General features: G+C 35.1%; 1 protein-coding gene across 11 annotated transcripts in view; it reads right to left on the bottom strand.

The window, feature by feature from the left end:
• FSIP1 (fibrous sheath interacting protein 1) overlaps positions 1 to 22236 on the bottom strand; it is a 64942-nt gene that overhangs the window by 29524 nt on the left and 13182 nt on the right. For all 11 annotated transcript variants that reach the window (XM_085549038.1, XM_015864752.3, XM_085549042.1 and 8 more), the window contains 4 exons: positions 21606 to 21709; positions 20780 to 20887; positions 16772 to 16936; positions 10347 to 10484 (listed from right to left, as the gene is read on the bottom strand). In XM_085549038.1, coding sequence (XP_085405164.1) covers positions 10347 to 10484; positions 16772 to 16936; positions 20780 to 20887; positions 21606 to 21709 — 515 coding nt within the window. The remainder of the gene's footprint in view (positions 1 to 10346; positions 10485 to 16771; positions 16937 to 20779; positions 20888 to 21605; positions 21710 to 22236) is intronic.

Here is a 22236-nt window from a genome sequence, read left to right as displayed (position 1 = left end):
CAGCAGTGAACCACACTGAACCAGGAGGCACAGAGAGCTGCACTGCCCTGCTCAGTTTGGTTAGACCACTCACTCACACTAAGACATAAAGAGAAGGACTATATATAATAATAAATTCAAAGCAAAAGCCTAGAGACATCAGAGAAAGAAAAACAAGGTGTCAAGAACTTTCCATATAATCCAGTCTCTGGAGTTAATGTAATTGGTTTTCTCAACATCTTGGATGCTCAACAAATACTCGGTGCCACAGCGTCAGGCACAAGTATTTTACCTGTATTCACAAGTACTTTTGTAAAAGAATGATGAGTAAAGAGTAAAGAATAATATTTAACAGAAAAGGACAGAGGTGGAATGCAGTTTTTCCACAAACAACATTAATTTTGCCAATAGTTCGGCACATTTTTCCTCATTAAATGTTGCTTCCCATGATTTATTTTTTTTTTAATTGCACTATGGGATTACAGAGAGGTCAACTGTGAAAGTGCAATCATGATTTAGCCTAATCATTTTCTACCTGGCAAAATTCCAAGTAATTAGTAGTACAATACGATTAATAGTTTGGATTCGTTTTATTCTATGTATTAACTTGTGAAGCAGGCTCCACAATGTATCAAATTTCAACAGTGACGTATTTCTAACAGCTAATGGAGGTCTTTCCTTCTTCATTTACAATTACACTGAGTAATTGTTTTCATGTTAACTGGAACTCCCGTGAAAGTTTTACCGCAACAGACTTCCAAAGATAGTTGTTTAAACTCAACATTTACTGAAAGGTCTGAGTATCAAAACTGAGTAGTAATTTCAGCATTAAATTTTCAAATGACTGATCATTCATATTCCTCTATAAATTCCTTAAAGATTAAGTGAGATTATGATATATTCTAAGTGATTTAATCTCTTTAAGAAGATGAAGATCCAAAATAGCCCTAATGAAGACAATTACATTGTAAGACTTACCACATAAAGCAGACAGACATACAGAAAAGAACTATTCAAACAGTTTATCTAATTTTCTCCTCAGAAATCTCTTGCAAAAAAGACAGGACTCTCCAAAACAGAACAAGTAATCTATCATCATCTACTATCTGTCTGGTAGATTGGATACTTGTTCTCATTGTTAAACTGTATCAATATGTCCACATAAATATTGCCCTAATAGTTAACAGTTCAAATTGTTACGTCGCACCTTTGTTCCTAAAAGACATTGAAATTCTGCATGAAACCATGTTAACTTACTGGTTAAAAAAATACTTAAGTCAAGAAATCAACAGTTCGGCAACTCACAGCATAAGAAAGAGGGAGCAAGGAGAAGAACTGGTTGAAAAAAGAACACACGACACCAAAGAGAAGTTACAGTAAGTATGGTAAAATTAGCTGAGCTAATTGGTTCTGATGTTGGTGTTCACTCCTACTGTACTAAAATATAAGTACATAACATACTATTTTACTTCAGGGGCTTTTACTTTGCAACATTATTTTTCTGATTTTGAAAAGCATCAAGTGTACATCTTCATTTTCTTTGCCTCTTTTCACCTATGCAGTTACTTAACATGTGGAAGAAAATGTCCAGTTTCTAAACATTATCTGAGTAATTTGCATTTGGACTCTTGATGTAAAAATCTAAGGCTTCACAGTGATCAGAATCAAACTGAATTAAGAACAAGAAGCAAACAAAAACAACTCCATCACACAATTCAACTCACTATCGAAGTTAGATTTTCCAGAGTAGTTTAATCCCATTAATTCTCAAAGTAAAGCCTGTTGTGACACAAAAGAAAAGTGCAAAGCTTCCAATTTAAGGACTACTTACAAATCATTAAAGTAAGAACACATATAATTTGAAGCATTAGAATGTATGCTGAAATATAATTAGTGGCTATGAATCAAACCTGGATGGATTAAACTAATTCTTGGAATGCTATTATGGAGAGTACCTTGTGGAGAAAGAATGATCCTTCTGTTTTCACAGCTTCAATTTACTTTTAAATATGACTTGAATAGAGATAAAGGCCGACCATTTCAAAATGTGGCTTTCTAAATATAATCAGCCTGAATTATGCCTGTTTCACACTGCAGTACTTGCAACCTGGTTACAGGCAGCAGGGATAAGGCAGCACTCTGCTTATTTCACTGCTTAATTTTTATGGTAATTACCACACCACAGCCAGAATGGAGAGCATCTGCCAAAACTGAAGGCCCCACAATAATAAAACTGACATGTGCTGTGATATTGTTGAAGTGCTGACTAAGAAACTTCTTTTATCTCCTCTTGAAGCTGTAAAATGGTATTCCTGTTATTACTAGCAGGGAATTTTAACAGCCTTGCATTTACAGCAATTATGTAATACATGCACGAAACAATAGAGTTTCACATCACTTAATAAATCCTTGAGCTCTCTTCGCTCCAGATTTCTCGCTGGCTGGATTTTATGGTCTGGTAGTTCTATCTGACCTTCAGAACACTGAAGTATACAAACTACAAAAGCACCAGAAAATTATTAGAATCAACTGGCTCTTCTCCATGTTAGATCTATTTAATGAAGAGAGCATGATGCGTAATCATGGAGGTTAATTAAAAGATTTGCTCAGTCACTTCTCCCTGTAGCTAAAAGTTGTGAGTGTCTGGCAATAAAACAAGAGAGATATAGACACAATTTTTTCTTACCAATAACATTCTTTTACCAAACAACACTTGCTTAAAAATAATTGTAATAATAGTACAAATAAATGTAATTTATCATTTAATCTTTTCTTAATTTTTATGAGCACAAAAATACATCAATAACATCGGGAAATTAAATTTTCATTTTAGTTCATTTGCCTGCTGATCTACACATTTTATATAAACATATATTTATACACACACAAAAAAATTTTATTTGTACAATTTTCATGTGTGCACAGCATATATACATGTGGTGTATAAATATACAAATATTTTATATATATTATATTTAGGCTAGTCCTGTAATAGAACTTTCACCAGAAGATATATTCACATGCCATAAATCTCTCATCCTCTTCTTCATAAAATTTATTTGACAGATATATCCCTACAAAAACAACTAACACTGTTTCAACTTTAGAAACTTGACAGTCATATGGTAATGAATTCACTCATTTCAAATTTATTACTATTATTTAAGTTCATTTTTGTGATGGTTTCTACCCTCAATGATATTTGAAAAGTCACAGCGATCCTGTGAAATCCCTGGTGACTGGAAAAGGGCAACATCACATCCATTTTTAAGAAGAGTACAAAGGATGACTCAGGGAACTACCGACCTGTCAGCCTCATTTCTGTGCTAGGGAAGATCACGGAGCAGATCATCCTGAAAACTATGCTCATTTGCAAGGAAGAGAGGAAGGTGATATGGGATAACCAGCATGACTTTCACTAAGGGCAGTTTCTGTCTGATCAACCTTGTAGCTTTTTATGATGGTGTAGCTGTCAGTGGACAAGAGCCACTGACGTAATCTACCTAGAATTCAGTAAGGCCTTTGACACATTTTCACATAGCATCCTCCTCTCTAAATTAGAAATATATGAATTTGATGGGCAGACTGTTCAGTGGATGAGAAACTGGTTATGAGATCAAATCCAGACAGTGGTGGTTCATGGCTCAATGTCCTGACAGAGATCAGTAGTGAGTGGTGTCACAAAACATTACAATGTTACAAATATAGCCTTCCTTTGTGTATAATGCCAAGAAAATCACTTTTTTGTTGTTGTTTCTTTACTAATTTAGAACTTAAGTTGCTTATTGCTGTTGCTCTGCAGTTAATTTCCTTAGCATTGCTTTTTAGCTTTGCCCCTAAATAGTATTAACATCTCCAAATTCTAGTAATAATGACACTGGTCAGAACTGAAACTAGATTTGATTTCCCCAATCAATATTTTCGGTGACAAATAAGTATAAGATTTTGCACGAGAATGACAGTCTAACAACAAACAACTCTACTTTCTCAGAGACACAAGTAGACCTGTTAAACATACGACAATTTCAAAAACATGCAATACTTACATACAAATGATTTTACATTAGTGTAAGAATCTTTGGAATTTTTATCTATGTGTTTGTTTGATAGAAAGTACACTATTACAAAGACCTGCATGGGAAAATTCCTCTTCAATAAGACGACTGTATGAAATCTAGACAGTAAAATACACAGCTTCAACAATAAGTGTGAAATCCTGTAGTCTGGTCCTCATAAAACAGGGGATTCCTGCCCTTTCTTAGTGAACTTGTGTAATATTCAAGCAAAGAGCAGACGACAGGCACAAAGGACTAATCATGCTTGTATAAGTAGTTAATCAGTTTTCATCTTTTTTCCAGGAACTAAGTAATACTTTCTGTGATATTCCTGGAAACACCGAGAGTTAAATACACTTTTTAGGGGAAAAAACAAACAAACAAACAAACAACCCCTTTAATATTCAATACACATGCATATTTCTACTGCAGAGTACTATGTAACTTTGTAATACGGTCTCGTAGAAAATGAACTCAGACAAGTCTACAGACTTTCAGCGCTAGACAAAGACTATCAACAAGAGCAGGCAGAAAAGACTAAATGCCATTGATACCAACAACTAGATCCCACCAGAAAGGGATGGGGAGCTTCCCAAAACATCAGAAAAAGAAGAAATCTGCATGAAGAATGTGGAAGTGCTCTAACAAATGAGTGGTCACAAAGGGCTTGCAAAAACAGCCTATAAAGCCTGTGAAGATCTAGTGCAAGCATTCCTGAAAGAGTAATTTAAAAGTGTCTAACTTCTTCTCTGGAAGAAATTCATATAAACCTCTTAACTCCCAATATAGCTGACAGAACAGAAAAATAATAGTGTGTCATATAAGGAAGCAGAGGAAAACATTTCTTACAAAGTTCAGGTTAGTATCTTCAGTCTTCCAATGACAACTGAGCACAATTGGCTTTTTTAGTTACTATATGAATAGGTGAAACTAAGGTAAGATACAACTAAGCAAGCACACATCCATAAATATGCAGTCCAGGATAAATACATATATATAGTTATCACTGTCATACAATACTAAGTACCAATGTACACTTTATAGTATTTCTAAGCAGAACAGTCCTGAAATTGAGAAATACTGGGAGGAGAAATAGATCCAAAAACTAAATTAAACAGTGGAAATGAGTCAGAAAAGAACTTATAGCCCCACTTTAAAATTAAGCAGGATTGCATAAAAGACCAGCATTTATCACAAAGTAGGCATGCTGTACCTTTTATGTATATACAACCAGTTTGCCTAATGACAGTTACAAGTCTTTCATAATTACTGAAGCACATGCCAAAAAACTAAGTTCTAAACTCAGTCTGCTTCCCTTCTTTATGAGCAGAGACCTCAATTGCAAGGGCATAAGCAAGACTGAACAAAAACTCCTCATCACAGCCCCAAAGCTAAGGAAAATAAAACTCATGGTTTCTGGTATCATGATCAAAGATGAGACCACTGTCTGCAAAAAGGATGTTACTAGCCCCTTCACGCTGATCTGTTTATACATTTTGAATGAAAGTATTTCAAAAATATTATAAAGAAAATATACTCTAGGCAATGTTCATAATGCTGCCTTTTCTTCCAGAAGACCATTTTGCCCATCACTAGACTACAGAGATAACATCTGTAAAATCTGAATGAATGAGCTCAGTTTGAAACTTGATGACAACTTGGGAAGCAACTCAAGCAATGGTACATATCAAACTTCAGAAAAGTGGTCCCTCTTCCTTTTACTTGGTGAAACAAAACACACATTACTAGAATGACTTTGGGAACAGTTCTACTTTTAGGGACAAACATAAGCTAATTGAGAATCTAGACTACTATATGATATCATGTGGTTTACTCTTCATATGTTTCTGCACAGCACCACAGGAAGACCCTAGATGGACTAACAATATACAAAGTAGTCTTGCTCCAAAAAAGTAATAGGCATAGCTATGGTCTTGTGTTTAAAAGTTTTAGCAATGAATTACCAGAAAGACACTGCAACAAAACACCATATTACAGGATTGCAGAGTTGACAAATAGCACTGCAAATAGATGGAAGGATTTATCTTGCCCGCTTCTTCCCATTTAGTCTAAAAGAGGAAGAACAGCAGAAGTCAGGAACAAATAATTCATTTCATCTGCAATTTGTCTACTACAGAGACAGGATTAGGTACAGTAAATTCAGCCAGCTGCAGAGGAAAAGCTGGCATAAAATTATATAAATAACCAAGATCTGTCACTGTCCTGATGCAAATTACACCATGAAATGCTTTTTCAGAATTTTTCCAGCAACAAATAATAATGAATTTTATCCTGTGATTTCCTTCCTCACAAATATGCATTATTCTACATCACACAGATAAGAATCATGCCATCTGGATTAAGATCCTGCAGGCAATATTCCTTGAAAACACTGATTGTTACTGATATTTACCATCTTTGTATTTTCATTCCACATCACCTATTACAATCTCTCATCTTCCTGCAAAGTTCAGTTATTCAGGAAACAGATTATGTAGCATTTTATTATTATATGTTAGGAGAAAAGGCATGAATAATTAATCACATACAGTATTTGACCACCAATTTGTCTAACCTCATGGATAAAAAAGATTGTAGGCACACACGGGCATCTGATGATACTACAATTAAGATTAATCCAACCCAATTTAATTTGTGGCTTAAAAGGATTCACTGGAAGTAAGCAAATTTTTTCTTTTCAAAGTACCAGTTTCTCAGTCATTCTAAGAGTTAACTAATGTTAATACGTATACTGGTGCGTATGTGTATATATCTATATAATAAAATATACAATATCATATATATATACACATATATAATACATTTATAAGACACACATATAATGTATTTGAAGGATATTTGAATTTATAAATATATAACAAAGACATCAAAACAAGTATCTGCTGCTTGCTTTTGGCATCAAGGAATAATCCTCCAGGGTAAGACATTTAAATTAACATCCTATACTCAGCAAAGGTGAAAACATCTTAACAGCCTGCTTGAAAAAAATTTAAATCTACTATCTGCTATGAAGAAATTCAACACCTCACTAAACATGCTATTGGATTATCACAAATGGTCAACAAGTAGAAGCCCCAGTTGAAAAATAACCACATTTATTATTCTTTCTATATAAAATTCTTCCCATTAATGCTCAGCAACACGCATTTGGCAGCTGAACATTTTTTGAAGCAGCAGTTAACAATGCAATTCGCCCAACAAAGATAAGCTCAATGGTTTCCAGGAAACTGAAAGATGAAAGAATGTGGAGAGAGTCAGCCATGGTTTCAAATGAAGAACAAGTGAACTAAGGTCAAACTAAAGCCTAAAAAGAAACTCAACAAGGGCCCAGAAACCACAGTACAGCCACATTTCAGTTAGACCGAGATTTCACAATGCATTTCAACCATGCATACACTACATTCTTTGGTATATTAATTCACTAGGGACTATTTTTTCAAAGTAAAGGAGAAACTGACTGCAAAGCCCAAAGTTTCTTTACTTCAAGCATATACTTCAGTAGATTTTCTGTAGTGTTGCTGTTTGTTTCTAATGACTGTAGCCTTATCTTTGTAATGATTTGAGTCTTATCTTCCAGTCTTGCTTTGTGGACTCTGTCTTGAATGAAACCATTGAACAGTACATCAAGATAAGGTGTAGCAGAGGGATCCATAAACATTATAATTTCAGAAGTCAGCATCTACTAAATAGCCTGCTCCAGAAACATTATGAATATATTCTTCCTCCATAAAGGAAAGGTCAGAGCAAATCTGCAGTTGTTCAACTCCATTTGGATAATTCCTTCATACAGCATTAGTGGAAGTAATACAGCGTTCTACCCCAAGACTCAACATTTTGTGAAGTTACTTCTACACCTACTGCAAGTTACTCCCTAATACATCCAATTTAATTCTACTGTTTAATCTATCCATCAAAACAGAACACAAACAAAAATGAATTACCAGAATTTTTTTTTAAATAAATCATTAAAACTCATCCTTCAGCAAATCTGTGAACATCTGTATTTTAAAACAATAAAGCCCAATACAACCTTACATTCATAACATTCCTAACTTCTGACAAATCGCAACCTTCACTCTCACAGCATTTATTTCCAGTTTTACACAGCAAATTACAGTGGCTTAGGAAAAAGCAAAGAACTTTAAATGCATGAATTTTAAACAGACAACCCAATTAGCTAAGCTATAAAATTAACTTGTCAGAAATGAGATATCTTCCACAATCTGTGTTTAACACAGAAATGACATTTTAACCAGTATAGCATTCCCTAGAACCATGCCTAGGCATTCCTACACTGACATATAGTGAAGAGTGCCACCTATTGAATCACAAATGTTATCTCCTGAAATAATTATTTTGGAAATATGCCAGCATCAGGAGACACCATTCTATTTCACCCAATCCTCTTAGTAATAACTGTATCTTTCTGAAATAAGGCTATATGGTATTAAGTGCACAAAACTAGAAAAGTAGCTGGTATTGCAGTCAATCAATTCAGAGTTCTAAATACACGGTCTAGCCAAGGACGAATGTCCACTATGTTGAAAATGTTGAAAGTAGACTGATAACAAAATATACTGTTATAACCTGATCGAGTCTTGGAACACACCCATTTATATTCAAAACATCTGAATGAGTCAGCAGTTCACTGCATTTCCCAGGCCTGTTGTAGACCAGCACAGTTCCCAGACGCACTTCCTCAGATTGTGTTTGCCTCGTGAACAAGGTCAGTGGTGATAAAAAGTGATATAAAGGTCAGTGACCAGGAAAAGATGACAATACACAGACTTATTTTATCTGCTTACCCATTAACCTAGTCAATATACTCAAAGTTCTACATAATTCTTCTAGCTATTTGCTTCCCATTTTTTAGCTAATTGTAACATAGTGGAGCAACACATTAAAAGGAAGTTCTACTATTGTTTCAGTGTTTTCAGCTGAGAAGAGCTAAATATGTTGACTTACTGTTGTGGCACACATGCAAATGAATGAGCTCTAAACGGATCACTGACCACCCCCTTGTTAGATATCTTATTTCCATACACTGCAAGTATGTAAAAGGAACTGATGCCAGTAAGAATGTGTGTCAATTGGCTGCTCTACTTTTCTTCAGTGCAAAGATCAGAATACACATGGTTGTATCCATGCCAGCATTACACCAGCTAGATGTCTAATCATATCGAGTGTGTAGTTCCAATGCAGCCAGCACTAACACTGCATATATATAAACAACAGCAAAATTTTCTGCAACTGTAGCTATAGTACTATCTGAAAATGATATTACACCACTGCAGTCATGCTGTTATCTGAACCCTGAAGCTTTTGATCTGCACTGAAGAGGGCAATAAAAGACAATGGGAATAATACTTATCCTAACTCTGACTCTGTAGAAGGTAAGCCCTCTAATGAAGCCAAAGGTGGACTATGTGGATTTTTGGTCTGCAAAGAAGAAACTGATTTACACAATATACAGCCATTAAAAAATTACCTTTTTTCTGTTCAATGCAGTGATAAAAAATTACCACCTGTGAAATGTGTACAAATTCTTGATCCTTTCTCTTATAGGTTATTGAAACGTATGTAATAAATTATACTCATTGAAAAGAAAAGAATTGTAATATACTATTTGAGTGAGGCACGTAGATCTGCTAGTCTGAACTTGTCAATTTTGACTCTACAACTTAGGAATAAACAGAATTTCAGCCAAAGAGAATTTTAAATCATATATTCCACATCCACTTTTACTCAAAGTAGTAACAGAGATGAGATGTGATGTATTTGTTCTAAAACAGTAATGATTATATTTTTAACCAGCATTCTCCTTGCATGCTCATGTTTTAACAGCTCTTGCTTCTAAGAAATTCACACATCAAATGAAAATTAAGAATAAAAATATACTAAATTAATCCAGTAGAACTAAATCACACTATTTTCACCAGACCCAGTCTTCCAACAAATACTGAATTATACAACCCCTAAAAAGAAATGTTTTAAAGGTGTATCTGTACAGGTTTGTTTATAAATGGTATCTCCTCCTCCAGGTAAGAAAGCAGAGTAATTTCGTTTCCACTTTGAAAAGCACTATTAAACAGAAACAGGGATTACAAATGAAATACAACTCCCAGATTAACCAAGTTTGACTTTTTGCATGTATATTTCTTCGAGAACTCCTTTAGGAATTTACAAAAGATATCAGAACCTGATTTTGTTGTTAAGGTGTAAGGCGTGATAAATTCTAAAGTTTTCAAACTGAAAAAAAAAGAAAAAAGACAAGTAAAAGAGGAGACTTACAAAATTTCTCTCTAAAGATTTCAGCTGACGATCTATTTCCTTCAGACGGTTTTGCTGATCACGATATTCTTTATTGTCTCGTAGAACCATTTCACCTGGAAGTACTTCTAGGTTTCTGTTTGCATAAACCAGAGATTCCTGATAAAAAGAATAGGCAGAAATTAATTTTTTATTGTTCCAAAGTCTGAAGAACGTTCCTTTGATTTACATCAGCAAAACATGGACATAGTACAGAATGATGTATTAGTTTCAAATTTGGCAAACACATAATTTTTGTTACTCATATTTTCAAATCCAATAGCTAAATGTTTGGCTGGACTTACTTGAGTAAAAAGCCTTCATCACATTCAAGGAGGAATTTGTTTGATGCTTAAATTCTATTACAAACATAAAAATGTGTCGAGAACTTGAGGTTCAAAAGCTCACTCCCAGTCAACAACACTGGGATCAGAATTAGGCCACTATGCCCATTCTCAGAATAGAATGAAAGAATCAAAATTGAAACAACTGTAGTCCTTGTTTCCTTGACATCATGGTAAATTAAAAATATCCACTGAGTTCAAGCACAGGTTAGATGTACAACTGTCGTTATCCTCTTGGGTTACACATTCTCATATCCTACAGTAGTTTTGTGTCATGGATCAAATTTTGCTATTAGTAACAATGCTGAATACATTAACAGTTCAATGTAGTATTATTACATGCAAGAACAGAATGGAATTTAGATTATTAAGAATGATAACTGTTTGCCAAAAACAAATGGCAGCTATATTGTAGTTGGAAAAAAAACAGGCTTTCTGTTGCAAAGAATGCAAGTACATTGAATAATAATAATAATAATGTATAAAAAAATTTAAGTACCTGAAAACATTTTTTCTGAACATTAAAAAATACCTATGAGCTCACAAATTTAAACTACAGTGCCTGAAAATAAAATCAACACAGAACAATCTTTGAATACTTATGTTTGCAACATAAATATTCAAATCAGTGACAGTTGGCTGTATCACAATCCCAGATTTTTCCTCTAACAGACATAGATATAATCGGCAGCACCTGATAGTGACTAGAATTTCTCCAAACTGAGCTCAAGTTTAATGTGGACCACCTAAAGCTAAAATTTGTTAATACTGAGTATTTATAAAGTTTGGCTTCTCTAAATATATAGAGAGATTATTAAGTAAACATGATGCCCAACTGCAAGAAAACTACGTAACAGAACACAGAATAAAACAGAGGACCTATTTAAACTTGTTTTAATTAACATAAGAAAGAAGGATGGGATCTTTATAACTGCAGTATAAACACCAACTCAGCGAAGGAGCCCAAAACAAACACTAACCTCCCTCTAGTAAGATAGATTGCTTTTGTATTACTTCTTCCAGGGATTTTAATATGAGTGAAATAATTATTGAAACCACTACAGACAAAGGGGAGGTGATAACTAGAAGAAAACATGAAGCTGGAAAGCCTTGCACTATTTTCCTGAAATTTCTTTATCTCTAAAGATCAGAGTAAAAAACAAACGAAACAAAACAAAAACTATAGAATGCGACTGACGAAAATACAACACTAACAAAATATACTTTTCCCTGCAGTTTCAGGGAAGGGATGGGAAGGAAAGACGGTGATGACACAAACTGACTGTATAAAATTAACTAAAACTTTTTCCAAATTTTTGAGAAGAGTGTGTTGAGAACATTTTCACTAAATTTCATTCTGAAAATGCAGTTGTTACAGCATTTTCATCATTGAAAAGTAAGCCTTTTTAATAACAAATTAATTTTTGCAGTGATTTTGATGAATTCTTCAGAAAGAAAATTCATAATGAACAAAGAGTATAAGAGTTTCCAACACCAGCCTATCTCCAGCAAGACTCTACAGGGGTGTATCTACACAATGGGACAGAAACAGCAAATCTACAGTGACAATTTCTACATGTTCTACCCCATACAAAACAATTGTAGTTCATGGACCTACTCCCATGACAAAGACTGCACTTTGACTCAGAGCACTCCTTGGAAGACCTTTGTTGTATAAATGCATTCACTTGTGTTTTGAACAGTGTAGTCTTCTGCATCCACAATGGCTTCTGGTAGAGTCATAGTTGTTAGAAAAACAGTTCAGTTGTAGCTTGAATCTGCCACTTTCTGGTTTCATTTGATTCTTTCAGTTCTTGCATTAGATAACATGGTAAAAAACTGTCAGTATTTACTCTCTCTGACAAGTATGATTTTGTTTACTTCAGCCACACTTCCTCTTATTCATTTTTCCAAACTGAAGAATGTTGCTGTCTAAGCCAGTTCTTGCATAGAAGCCATTCTATTCTGAACATTCTGGTAACCAGATTTCTGTTTCTTCTAATCTGGTTATGAGATCTGAAGGCCTCATGGAGCGATTGTCAAGCCACATGGTGCACAACAGATCTGTACAGTAGCACAGTGATTTTTTTTGTTTCACTCTGTATCCTTTTCATAATTGTTCCTAATCAGCTCATATCTTACACTGCGGAGGATTAAACCACTGCTTCCACAGAAGTGGTTCTTGCAGTCTCATTTACCTCATCCTTGAATAGTAACTGATCAGAACTTGCACCATACGAGCGAAGTTCAGACAGCTTTTCTCCGCTTACACATTTTTATCTTCTTTCTGAAGATATATGAATGAAGGTAAGTACTACAGCATGAAAAATATTTTACTGACAGTGTTTCAAAGTGCTTCAGAAATTTTGTTTTTCCTCATTAGTGATTAAGATCTATAAAGCTAATAAGATGACGTAGAAAATAAAAGTATTACATATAGCACCTGCTGAAGCCACAGTGTAAAGACCACAGTGTAAACAGAAATACCTGGTATTATAAGTGGCTAAATTTATGTTTTGAATTTCCTTTTCTCCAAAACTCTCAAAATTAAAAGCGAAAGTAAAAAGTCACCTCATGAAATAAACTGCTACCATGCAATCTTCTTGAGTCACAAAACAGACTGACATGTGTACCTGCTTCTGAATATGCCTTAAGAAGAGAAAGCTATAAAAGTCATCCGTTTTGATGAAGAGGAGGCATGGAACACAGGCTATAAAGCAGTTCATTAATGAAAATATCAGTGTGAGCTCAGAATCTTCCATTCTTTTGAGTAATTATTTCAACTGTTGGCTATAGTTTGGTGTGGTAATTGAAAAACAGAATTACTTCTCTGACAAAAGGAAGCCAATCAAGTATGAAAGAACTCATCAAGACTGCAAAACCATGGAAGTAATTACCTTCATAAGGTAAGAATGAACAGCTACTGCTTCTTTAATCATAGCTTCCATTTCATTTTATTTTCAGGTAGCTTTCCAGTTGTTCAAGTTGGTAACTGTATCCCTCATACTCAATCTTACACTTCATATTCTTTCATCCTACCATTTTCCCGTCTCTTCCATTCTATTCAATTTAATTTGTTCTTCCAAAAAACACTGAGTAAGACAAAAGTATTTTTTAAATTTTTAATTAAGTTGGCACCAAAACAAAGAAATGTTTCAGAGAGAAATTAAGTCCTGATGAGAAACATTTCCATGTAAAAGAAAACATTAGTCATGGAAAAGCATTCTGAATCCAGCTGGTCCAATTGCACAAAAAGATGAATCTGTATGCTCCTCTCTAACAGCTCAGCTTTGGTACTGTACAATAATTAAATCCAGTTGTTAAAGATTTCAGAGTTGGAGAATATTTCGTATATCCTGCCAATGCATCTATAACCAGCAGGAAGCTTCTCTCCCATTGAGCCAATGGTGATTAAGTGCTTGCTCTTTGAAAGTTGTATATAATGAAATTCTTGGCAAGAGAGAATGTGCTTCTTTATGATATGCAACACTTAATTTTATTTCAATTATTTCTAAAATTCTGAACAAAAACATAAGCAGATGGTTACACAAATATTTTTTTCCAATATTCCCCCATCACTATTGCAATATATTGCAATAACCACAGCAGATGAAAAATCTACCTCATGGAAATCAGAAGGAACTTCAGCACAAACTTATAGAAGAGTGATGTCACAGATACCAGTTTCTTCTTCTTTTCCAAATGAGACCTACATTCTGGAACAACCCTACACATGGTCAGAAAAAGCTTTCAGCAGTACTGAAAGTACAAAAAGATATCAAATCAGAGATGAAAATGAAACTCTGATATAGGTCCTGTGGAAGGTTAAAAAAAAAAAACAAAAAACAACCGAACAGGATTAAAGTGGATTCCTAAACAGGAATGCACTTTAAGACAACATATACAAAAGATAATTTAACTACCTAGATGGCATCTAGTCAGCTGCAAGATACAAATACTATATTCAAGGGAAGAGTTAGCATGATAATGGATGTCATTAGTATAATACATAGTTTGCCTTTCATCAGCCTCCAAAAGACATTCTCTACAATGAAATCTTGTTTTTCTCTATGGGCCACCTTCTTTCACATATCAGAACTGATGCTTTAAGATTAAAAGTTGTTAAAAAAAATAAATAAATAAAAACCAAAAGCTTTTAGTTTATAACAATATTAGAGGATATCAATCATGATAATCATAACTGTTTCGTGAAGACCAAGAGCACTAACGAGCTTAGAATTTGTAGAAGTATACCTTTTGAGAGGAAGCTCTCTAGAGATTCAAAATAGTTACTAATTTCTCAGCTACTGATGCATGATACTTCCTGCCTTTTGAAAAAGGAACTATTAAAGGGATTTGAAAACAAAACATGTTTAGAATGAATTCACACAAGCAGACTGGACCTGCCATTACTGTTCCACATATGCACTGAAGTGTAAGGTATCAAGGTACAAATCACCACAATCAAGAATGTAGAACTAAAGTATCCGGAACAAAGCTTCCACAGTAAGCAGCCAAGCTTCTGGAAGTTGACACAGCTATTTTCTCCTCCACTTACCTTCAAAAATGTTAGCAACTGAAATTATATGTAAATATATACAAGCCCAGTCACGTCACAGAGCCAGATATAATCAGGCTGCACCTATGAAATTAGGTTATCAGGAAGAACTCAGCATTGACTTTTCTAATGTGAGGTTGGCAACGAAACTAGGTCACCCAGGTGCAACAGCTCTGAAGATACAGAGAAGCAGCAATACAAGTATCTAGAGAATGTTGGTATCAGCTGGAAAAGGCAAAAAATCATGGTACTTATGGAAGTAGACAATTGCAGGCTGCTGTTCTGGATTTATGCAATTAGCAACCATCTAAATAAAGTTTTAAATACCTATAGCTTCCTATCAACTTCAACTTATGTTTCTTTTGTTTAACTTTTTCTCAAATTTATAAAGCCATCTATAAATACTTGGTAATTTTCATTAAAATCATAGAAATGAATGACTCACATACTGTAGTGTATCTGAACAACAACAACATGCAAACAATTCTGTTTACCAGTTCCACAGTGTATAAAAAAATAACTTCTGCAAAACAAAGGTGAAGGATACCTGCTTTTTACCAACTATGGGTAATTTAAGAAATTAACTGCCTTGTTTCGATTGTTCAAAAAGGTAACGTACTCATTTCAAGATGGATATACATCAATTCAAATTTCTATTCAAATACCTCAGAGTTCTTACCTGAAGAGAATGCAATAATAGACATTCTGATCAAAAATTCCCTAACAAAGTACTCACTATCACAAGCAGTATCACCAATTTCAAGTTAGTGTCTCTTACCAGTAAGCACAAGATCCAGCAGTCTTTGTCCAGTTCAAGTCCCTGAACCCGTAACAACCACGTGGGTAACAACTGAATTTGCCTAACTGATTAACCACTAGAGGGAGTTGCTGTTTCATACATTAAATACGAGGAGGAAAATGATCAAATTGTGACTCCTCTGGACCTTATGGCAACATAAAATACTACTTCAGGTCAAATAAAACCTAAGTAAGGTCCACAATAAGTGAATACAAAACTGGCATTAAAATGCTAAAATTTTGTTTGCTCTGGTTATGAGCTGTACATTTTAATAAAGAGAAGAAGCCTTTGTGCAAATAAGTACGAAAGAGTTATGATATTTTATGTAATTATTTCCCCCATCGTACACCACACCTATAACACTGGAAAATTTGGTCTTCTATGTGCAAAATTCAAACATACGTTTCTCAAGGCTGAGACTTCTAAGGTTCTTATTACTGATGGAATGGGAAAAAGACAAAAATCCTATTAAAAAAAAAGACAATTTCAATCCATTTTCTACAGTTTTAACATCGCTTTATCGATAATTGTATAATCTTTCCATTCACTTTTGGAATCCTGAGATAAGAAGAAACCAAATTCTAATTCCCAAAGATGAATTACCATGGATAATGTGCTACAGTGGCCATTTTGCAGTTTGGAATATCTGAAATACCATTTTTTTGCATAGCAATTTTCTTGTTTGAAGCTCTGTTCTGTAATATACCTGATAAATTTGGCTTGGAGGACTTGAGCAAGAGCTGGAAATTGCAGAAAAATCGCCATTAGACAGTAGTATTTGAAGCTTCCTGTCTATCTCATTTAGATGATGAAATTCCATCGGTTCGGGTGTGTACCCTTCTCCTGGCACCAGGCAGCCACATACATCCTCCTGTTGAAAATACAGAAAATATTTAATCCCCATTCCCGAAGAAAATAGACTTTAAAAGCAGTTACATATCAAGTGGATTTATCTTTCAAATAAACTGTATTAAAGAACAATATGCAAGTTATCATCTATCTCATTACATAACTGAACTCTGCCAGCACTCATGCACAAAGCACATCCTAAAGCAGATGTTCATCAAACAACTGGAAGTATATACTTCTTTATTTTTAAATATAGCCAAGAAGCAACTTAAGCAGACTTAAAGATATATATAACCTAAACAGATGCCTGCAGTTAATATACTTTTATAGGAGTAAGTCCAAAACCCATGTCTTCACTGGCTAGCCACTTACAGTTGCTGAAAGGAAAGTGCTTACAGGCAGATGCCTTGCCTCCGTACCAGCCAGCCACAGAGTAATAAGACAGCTCCTTAAGTTCCCCACCCATTCTTTGAAGGTTATACAACACTTTTGATCAAGTTCTCTTTACATACAACAGAAGCACTTTGGACAGCTAACCCCTTTACCTTAATGATTCACCTCACTATATAACATCTTATTCAAGTTAGTTAAGCCTTCAAAGAAGTTTGATGTTATGCCATGCCGTGCCTATCGTAGCTTCCATCCATGGATGACAGACTCCTCCCTTTCCATGGGTTCTGCATCTGTTGAACATGGCAGTCCCAGCTCCCTCTTTAAGGAATGAGTTTACCAAAGCCTAACCCACACACTGATCTTGCTCTCTGGTGCTGTACACAAGCAGCACTTTTTGACTTCAGCGTCATGAATATCCATCTCAGAGGCGTTGTACCCCTTTGCAAGAACGTAATACACTGCTCTCCTCTCTGAAGGAACTAGAAGCAACATACTACTGTGCGAGCCAAGGAAATATAATCAACAGCTACAATGAAAAGCACAGCGACTTCTTATCTGACAAGAAATCAAGAAGAAACACACAATCACGGAGTGATGGAAGTGAGAAAGGGCCACTGGTTCCATTTGGCCCAACCCTTACTCAAGCAGCATCACACAGAGCAGAGTTCCCAGACCCACATCCAAACAACTTCTGGAGATCTCCAAGGACAAAACTCAACAGCCTATGTGCCAGTGGAAGAAGGAAGCCTGAGGAATCTTAGAATTAAATTTGAAAAGGTTGATGCCATGATAGAAACTGCCTGGAGTCAAATCTCAAACCAAAGACATGAAATGCAGTGTGAGACTTGCATCCCCTAACAAGACACACACAGGAAAATCGGAGTTCCTACAGGAACTGCTCTGAGATCAGTAACCACCACTCTTCTGGTGCCCCAGTATGTTATCACAGAAACACTGGGAGAGGCAGAAAGCAGAGCTCTCTTTCTGATAGTGATTTACATAATTTCTCCCATTTGATAGCAGTAACACCTGACTAACCAATACAAGTATGTGTTCCCAGTATAGACAGCTGCACACTGTGTGTAAATCTGGCTCATTTAACCCAAACAAATGAGCACATATTCGTAAATTCTGGTTATCCACTGCAACCTGGTACTCTTGTCTCACACCCAGGGAACTGGGTCTGCACAACCACTATTCATTGGGAATGACACTAGCAAATTACATCTCTGTCCTGATTCCAAAAAATCAGCAGTTAGGACCTCACAGAGACAGGCCAGGGAGATGGGGGAAGTAGAGAGCATGCTGTTCATTTCCTTTCTTTATCTTAACAGAAGAGGACCACGAACGTGATGACCATACTCAAGACATCAACATCTGTCTTGCAAAGGATCCACATTGGTTCCTCCTTTACAGCTTCCAGATTAGTCCTCTGACTATTTGAGCAGCTGCATCCATGCATGAGGGGGAAATATGAGCTCCAAAGTACAATACCACTACTGTGAGGTCATCCCTGGCCATCCTCATTACTCTAAATCATGCTGGCTACAAAAAAGAAAAAGAAAGCACACCCCAAACACCTGTCATAAATGACCTCCATTTTGTTTTTTGTGAAACAAAATCAAACAGAAGTAGAATAAGGTGCTAAACTTGTGCTATGTTAAACATCCTCTAATCAGTACAAACACACCAGGCTGGATGTGGCTCTGGGCAGCCTGGTCTAGTGGTTGGCAACCCTGCACATAGCAGGGGGGTTGAACCTAGATGATCATTGTGGCCCTTTTCAACCCAGGCCATTCTATGATATGACTCTGCAGGAGACAGACATATGAATCCAGGTCCAATTTCATAGCTGCTGCTCAGTGTCTATTTCTCATGCTCTCACACCCCTCCCTCACAGTACCTAGTAGCCACTTGACTCCTCAGTAAAACAGACTTAAACATCCTCTCTCATATTTTCAAGATGGTCAGTGATTTAACGTTTGTCTTGGAAAATATGCATTTGTCCTGTCACAGTTTCCAACAACTTAACTCTGAATAATGTTTCTGTAACAGCAGTAGGCACTTAGTACATCTGAAACAAATTACACCCCTGCTGATTTAACAATTGTATTAGCATGAACATGCACTTCTAAAATACATCAAATATCCATAAAACACTTTTATTTATGTAAGAAGTACTATTTGACTTATTTACTAACACAAGTCAGACTAAGGTACCTAATCTGTATTCCACTATGCAAAAGAATTAATACAGCATGCCCAGTTCTGCACTGATTGACAACCTCAAAAATATTACTTTGGCCAATGCAGTTGGACCAGCTTTTTAAGTCAGAATAAAGTAAGATGAAAACAGCCATCAGTTAGACAGCTGTATTGCTGGGCCAGCTTGGAACAGTCTAAATTACTCATTAACTGATAAGTTTCTTGTGATCTTTGCTATAAGGCAGCCTCAAGAAATGACTCAGACATAATATATGTGACAGAAAAAGAATCTCTCTCTAAAGTAGACAGGTTTCAAGTATTACCCTTTCTTTTATTCTATTTTGGCAGTAAATTTAGGAACTACTTTCTTTAAAGAGATGATCTAGTGGTGACTAAACTAACCCACAAATTACCATTCCTGTTCTTGTCTGTTACATCAAGAACATACAGCCATAAATGCCTTCTGTAGTGACCTATTTAATAGCTGATATAAGTAGTACAAGCTTTATAGATCCATGTCCAAGGAACAGTGATATTTCCCAGACATGAACTCTGTATAAATGTCATATTTTGTTGTTGTGCCTTAAGAACTGGTGCACAAAAAAGGGCACACATTGCTAGCCAGAATTTGCACCTGACTAATTTGAGACCAGCTTTAAGAAAAAGAAAATTCAATAACCTCCTACTGTGAGAGGAGACTTCTACAATCAGTAAAGTAATAAACTAAAAATATATATATATCAAAAAATTAACCACTGTTCTTTAAGTCAGACAGCTCTAATGTTTACTAGCAGAAGCCTATTTATAAAATTATCACTTCTTTAAACATTAACATGTTTTGTTTTGTTTATTTATTTTGGAAGTAGTTGCTGAACCACCTACCAGAGACTACAATGCTAAGCACTCAGACAGAGACGCAGCAACTTGACACCTTACACACAAATTACTACGCTTAAAAAAAAATAGACCATATTCCGTTCTGAGTGTGTTTCTATGGCTCCTTCCACCCACTTCTAATTTTTCCTGAAAGATACGTTGCTTATTTCACTCCTATTCATCCTTATTTCACTCAGTGAAATAAGTGCTGAGAACTTCCAAATAAAAAAATTCTGATTTCCAGACAATCCCAATGGGTTTATTCAGCTCAGCTCGTGTATCTTTGTTGGTTACTTCACAATAAAACTAAAACAAAAATCAAATTTAGATTTTCAGTAAAAATAAGCCAAATACAACTGTGTACAACAAGTATAAATTGCAGTTCTCATACCTCAAGATCTTGCAATGTACTTCCATCTTCTGTATCTTTCAGCAGCTCAGTTAACCTTTTCCTTTCACTTTCAAGCATAGGTACCTGTTTTCCTGAATCCTTTGCAAGCTGAAATGTTTAAGTATAGAAAGAGGAAAAAAAAGAAAAGCCACAAATAATAAAGCCATTAGAACTCAGTAACTCACATGATATTTTCAAACTCTATGGAATTAACATCTGAATTTCTACTAACATAACACAATTTTTTTCTCTGAGAGATAAGGCAATTATAATCTTATATTGGTCTTTGACATAGACATGTGCAGGAGGCAGTACTAGATGAAAAAAAAAAAAATCTGTAGATACTTACCTTCAGGGAAAATAAAGTTTGAAAGTCAAGGCATCTGACAGAAGTCAGTCTTCTGTAAGTTAAAAGTTTCATGCAAGCTGTACATAAATAACATGCATACCTACTCCTCACCTACACATAAGGACAGCTTCCCGTAACTTAATAGTAAATATCTTTAAAGAAAGAAATTCTTAGGAAATAACTGCCCTCATAAGGAGCCACACCAAGCACATACAGACCAATTCAGTTCCCATTACTCTACAGAAGATACATAAAAACAGTATTAGGCCTACTGTGAAAACATGAGCATGCAAAATGAGAACTATCTTAGAGTTTTCTGCCATAAGCAGCAATTTTTAATAGTAATGTTATTTTCATTTACTTCTAATTAGCTTTAATATTCTCAATAAAATAATCCAAGTGTCACCAGAAGGCCTTAGACACAACTTTTTCATTAACATTTAATGAAATATTATTGATTTTTCTTTTAAAGCTTACCTCTACATTCTTTTTAATGAAATGCTGACTGCTTTTACTTTTATTCTGTGTTGTTTTTTCTGCTTGATTCGGGAATTTGTTCGTTTCTATTTCACTTGGATAATCTAAAATTGCAGGAAAAAAACTGCTCAGCTTTCTCATTCAATCCGAGCTTCAATAACATTAATTTTATTTAAATTTTTAACCAGTTTGTAAAGTCAACAGACCTACAATTTTGATACGCTGTTTTCATAATCTACATAAAAACAATATAGTTATATTTAAAAGAGATAACAATCATCAAAGACGAGTCTAATCTCATTTTTAGGCTTTTATTATCTGAGATTGTACAACACTGGGAAAGCTCAAAACACTTTAGGATTTCTAACCTCAAAAATGTTAAACATGGTGGTTTTAAACGCCCTGGCATTCCTTCGAACCCTATCATTGTTTCAGTTTTATCATCAGTGCAAAACCAGACAGTAACTTTTGGGAAACCACAGAACTATCTGCAGTCATAACAATTACATTTTTTTCAAAGCAAACAGCTGAAGAACAGATGATATATTTGATATTATTACAACACAGCTTATAAAAAACTGTTTAAAAATAAAACTCACCATGGAATTGCAGAGCTATTAAACAAACAGCC

The sequence above is a fragment of the Coturnix japonica genome, chromosome 5 (genome assembly GCF_054131305.1).
Source record: "Coturnix japonica strain WE chromosome 5, WE-NBRP24, whole genome shotgun sequence".
NCBI classification, from domain to species: domain Eukaryota; kingdom Metazoa; phylum Chordata; class Aves; order Galliformes; family Phasianidae; genus Coturnix; species Coturnix japonica.
The sequence above is the reverse complement of the archived record's forward strand: the minus strand, read 5'-3'. Positions and strand labels throughout refer to the sequence as shown.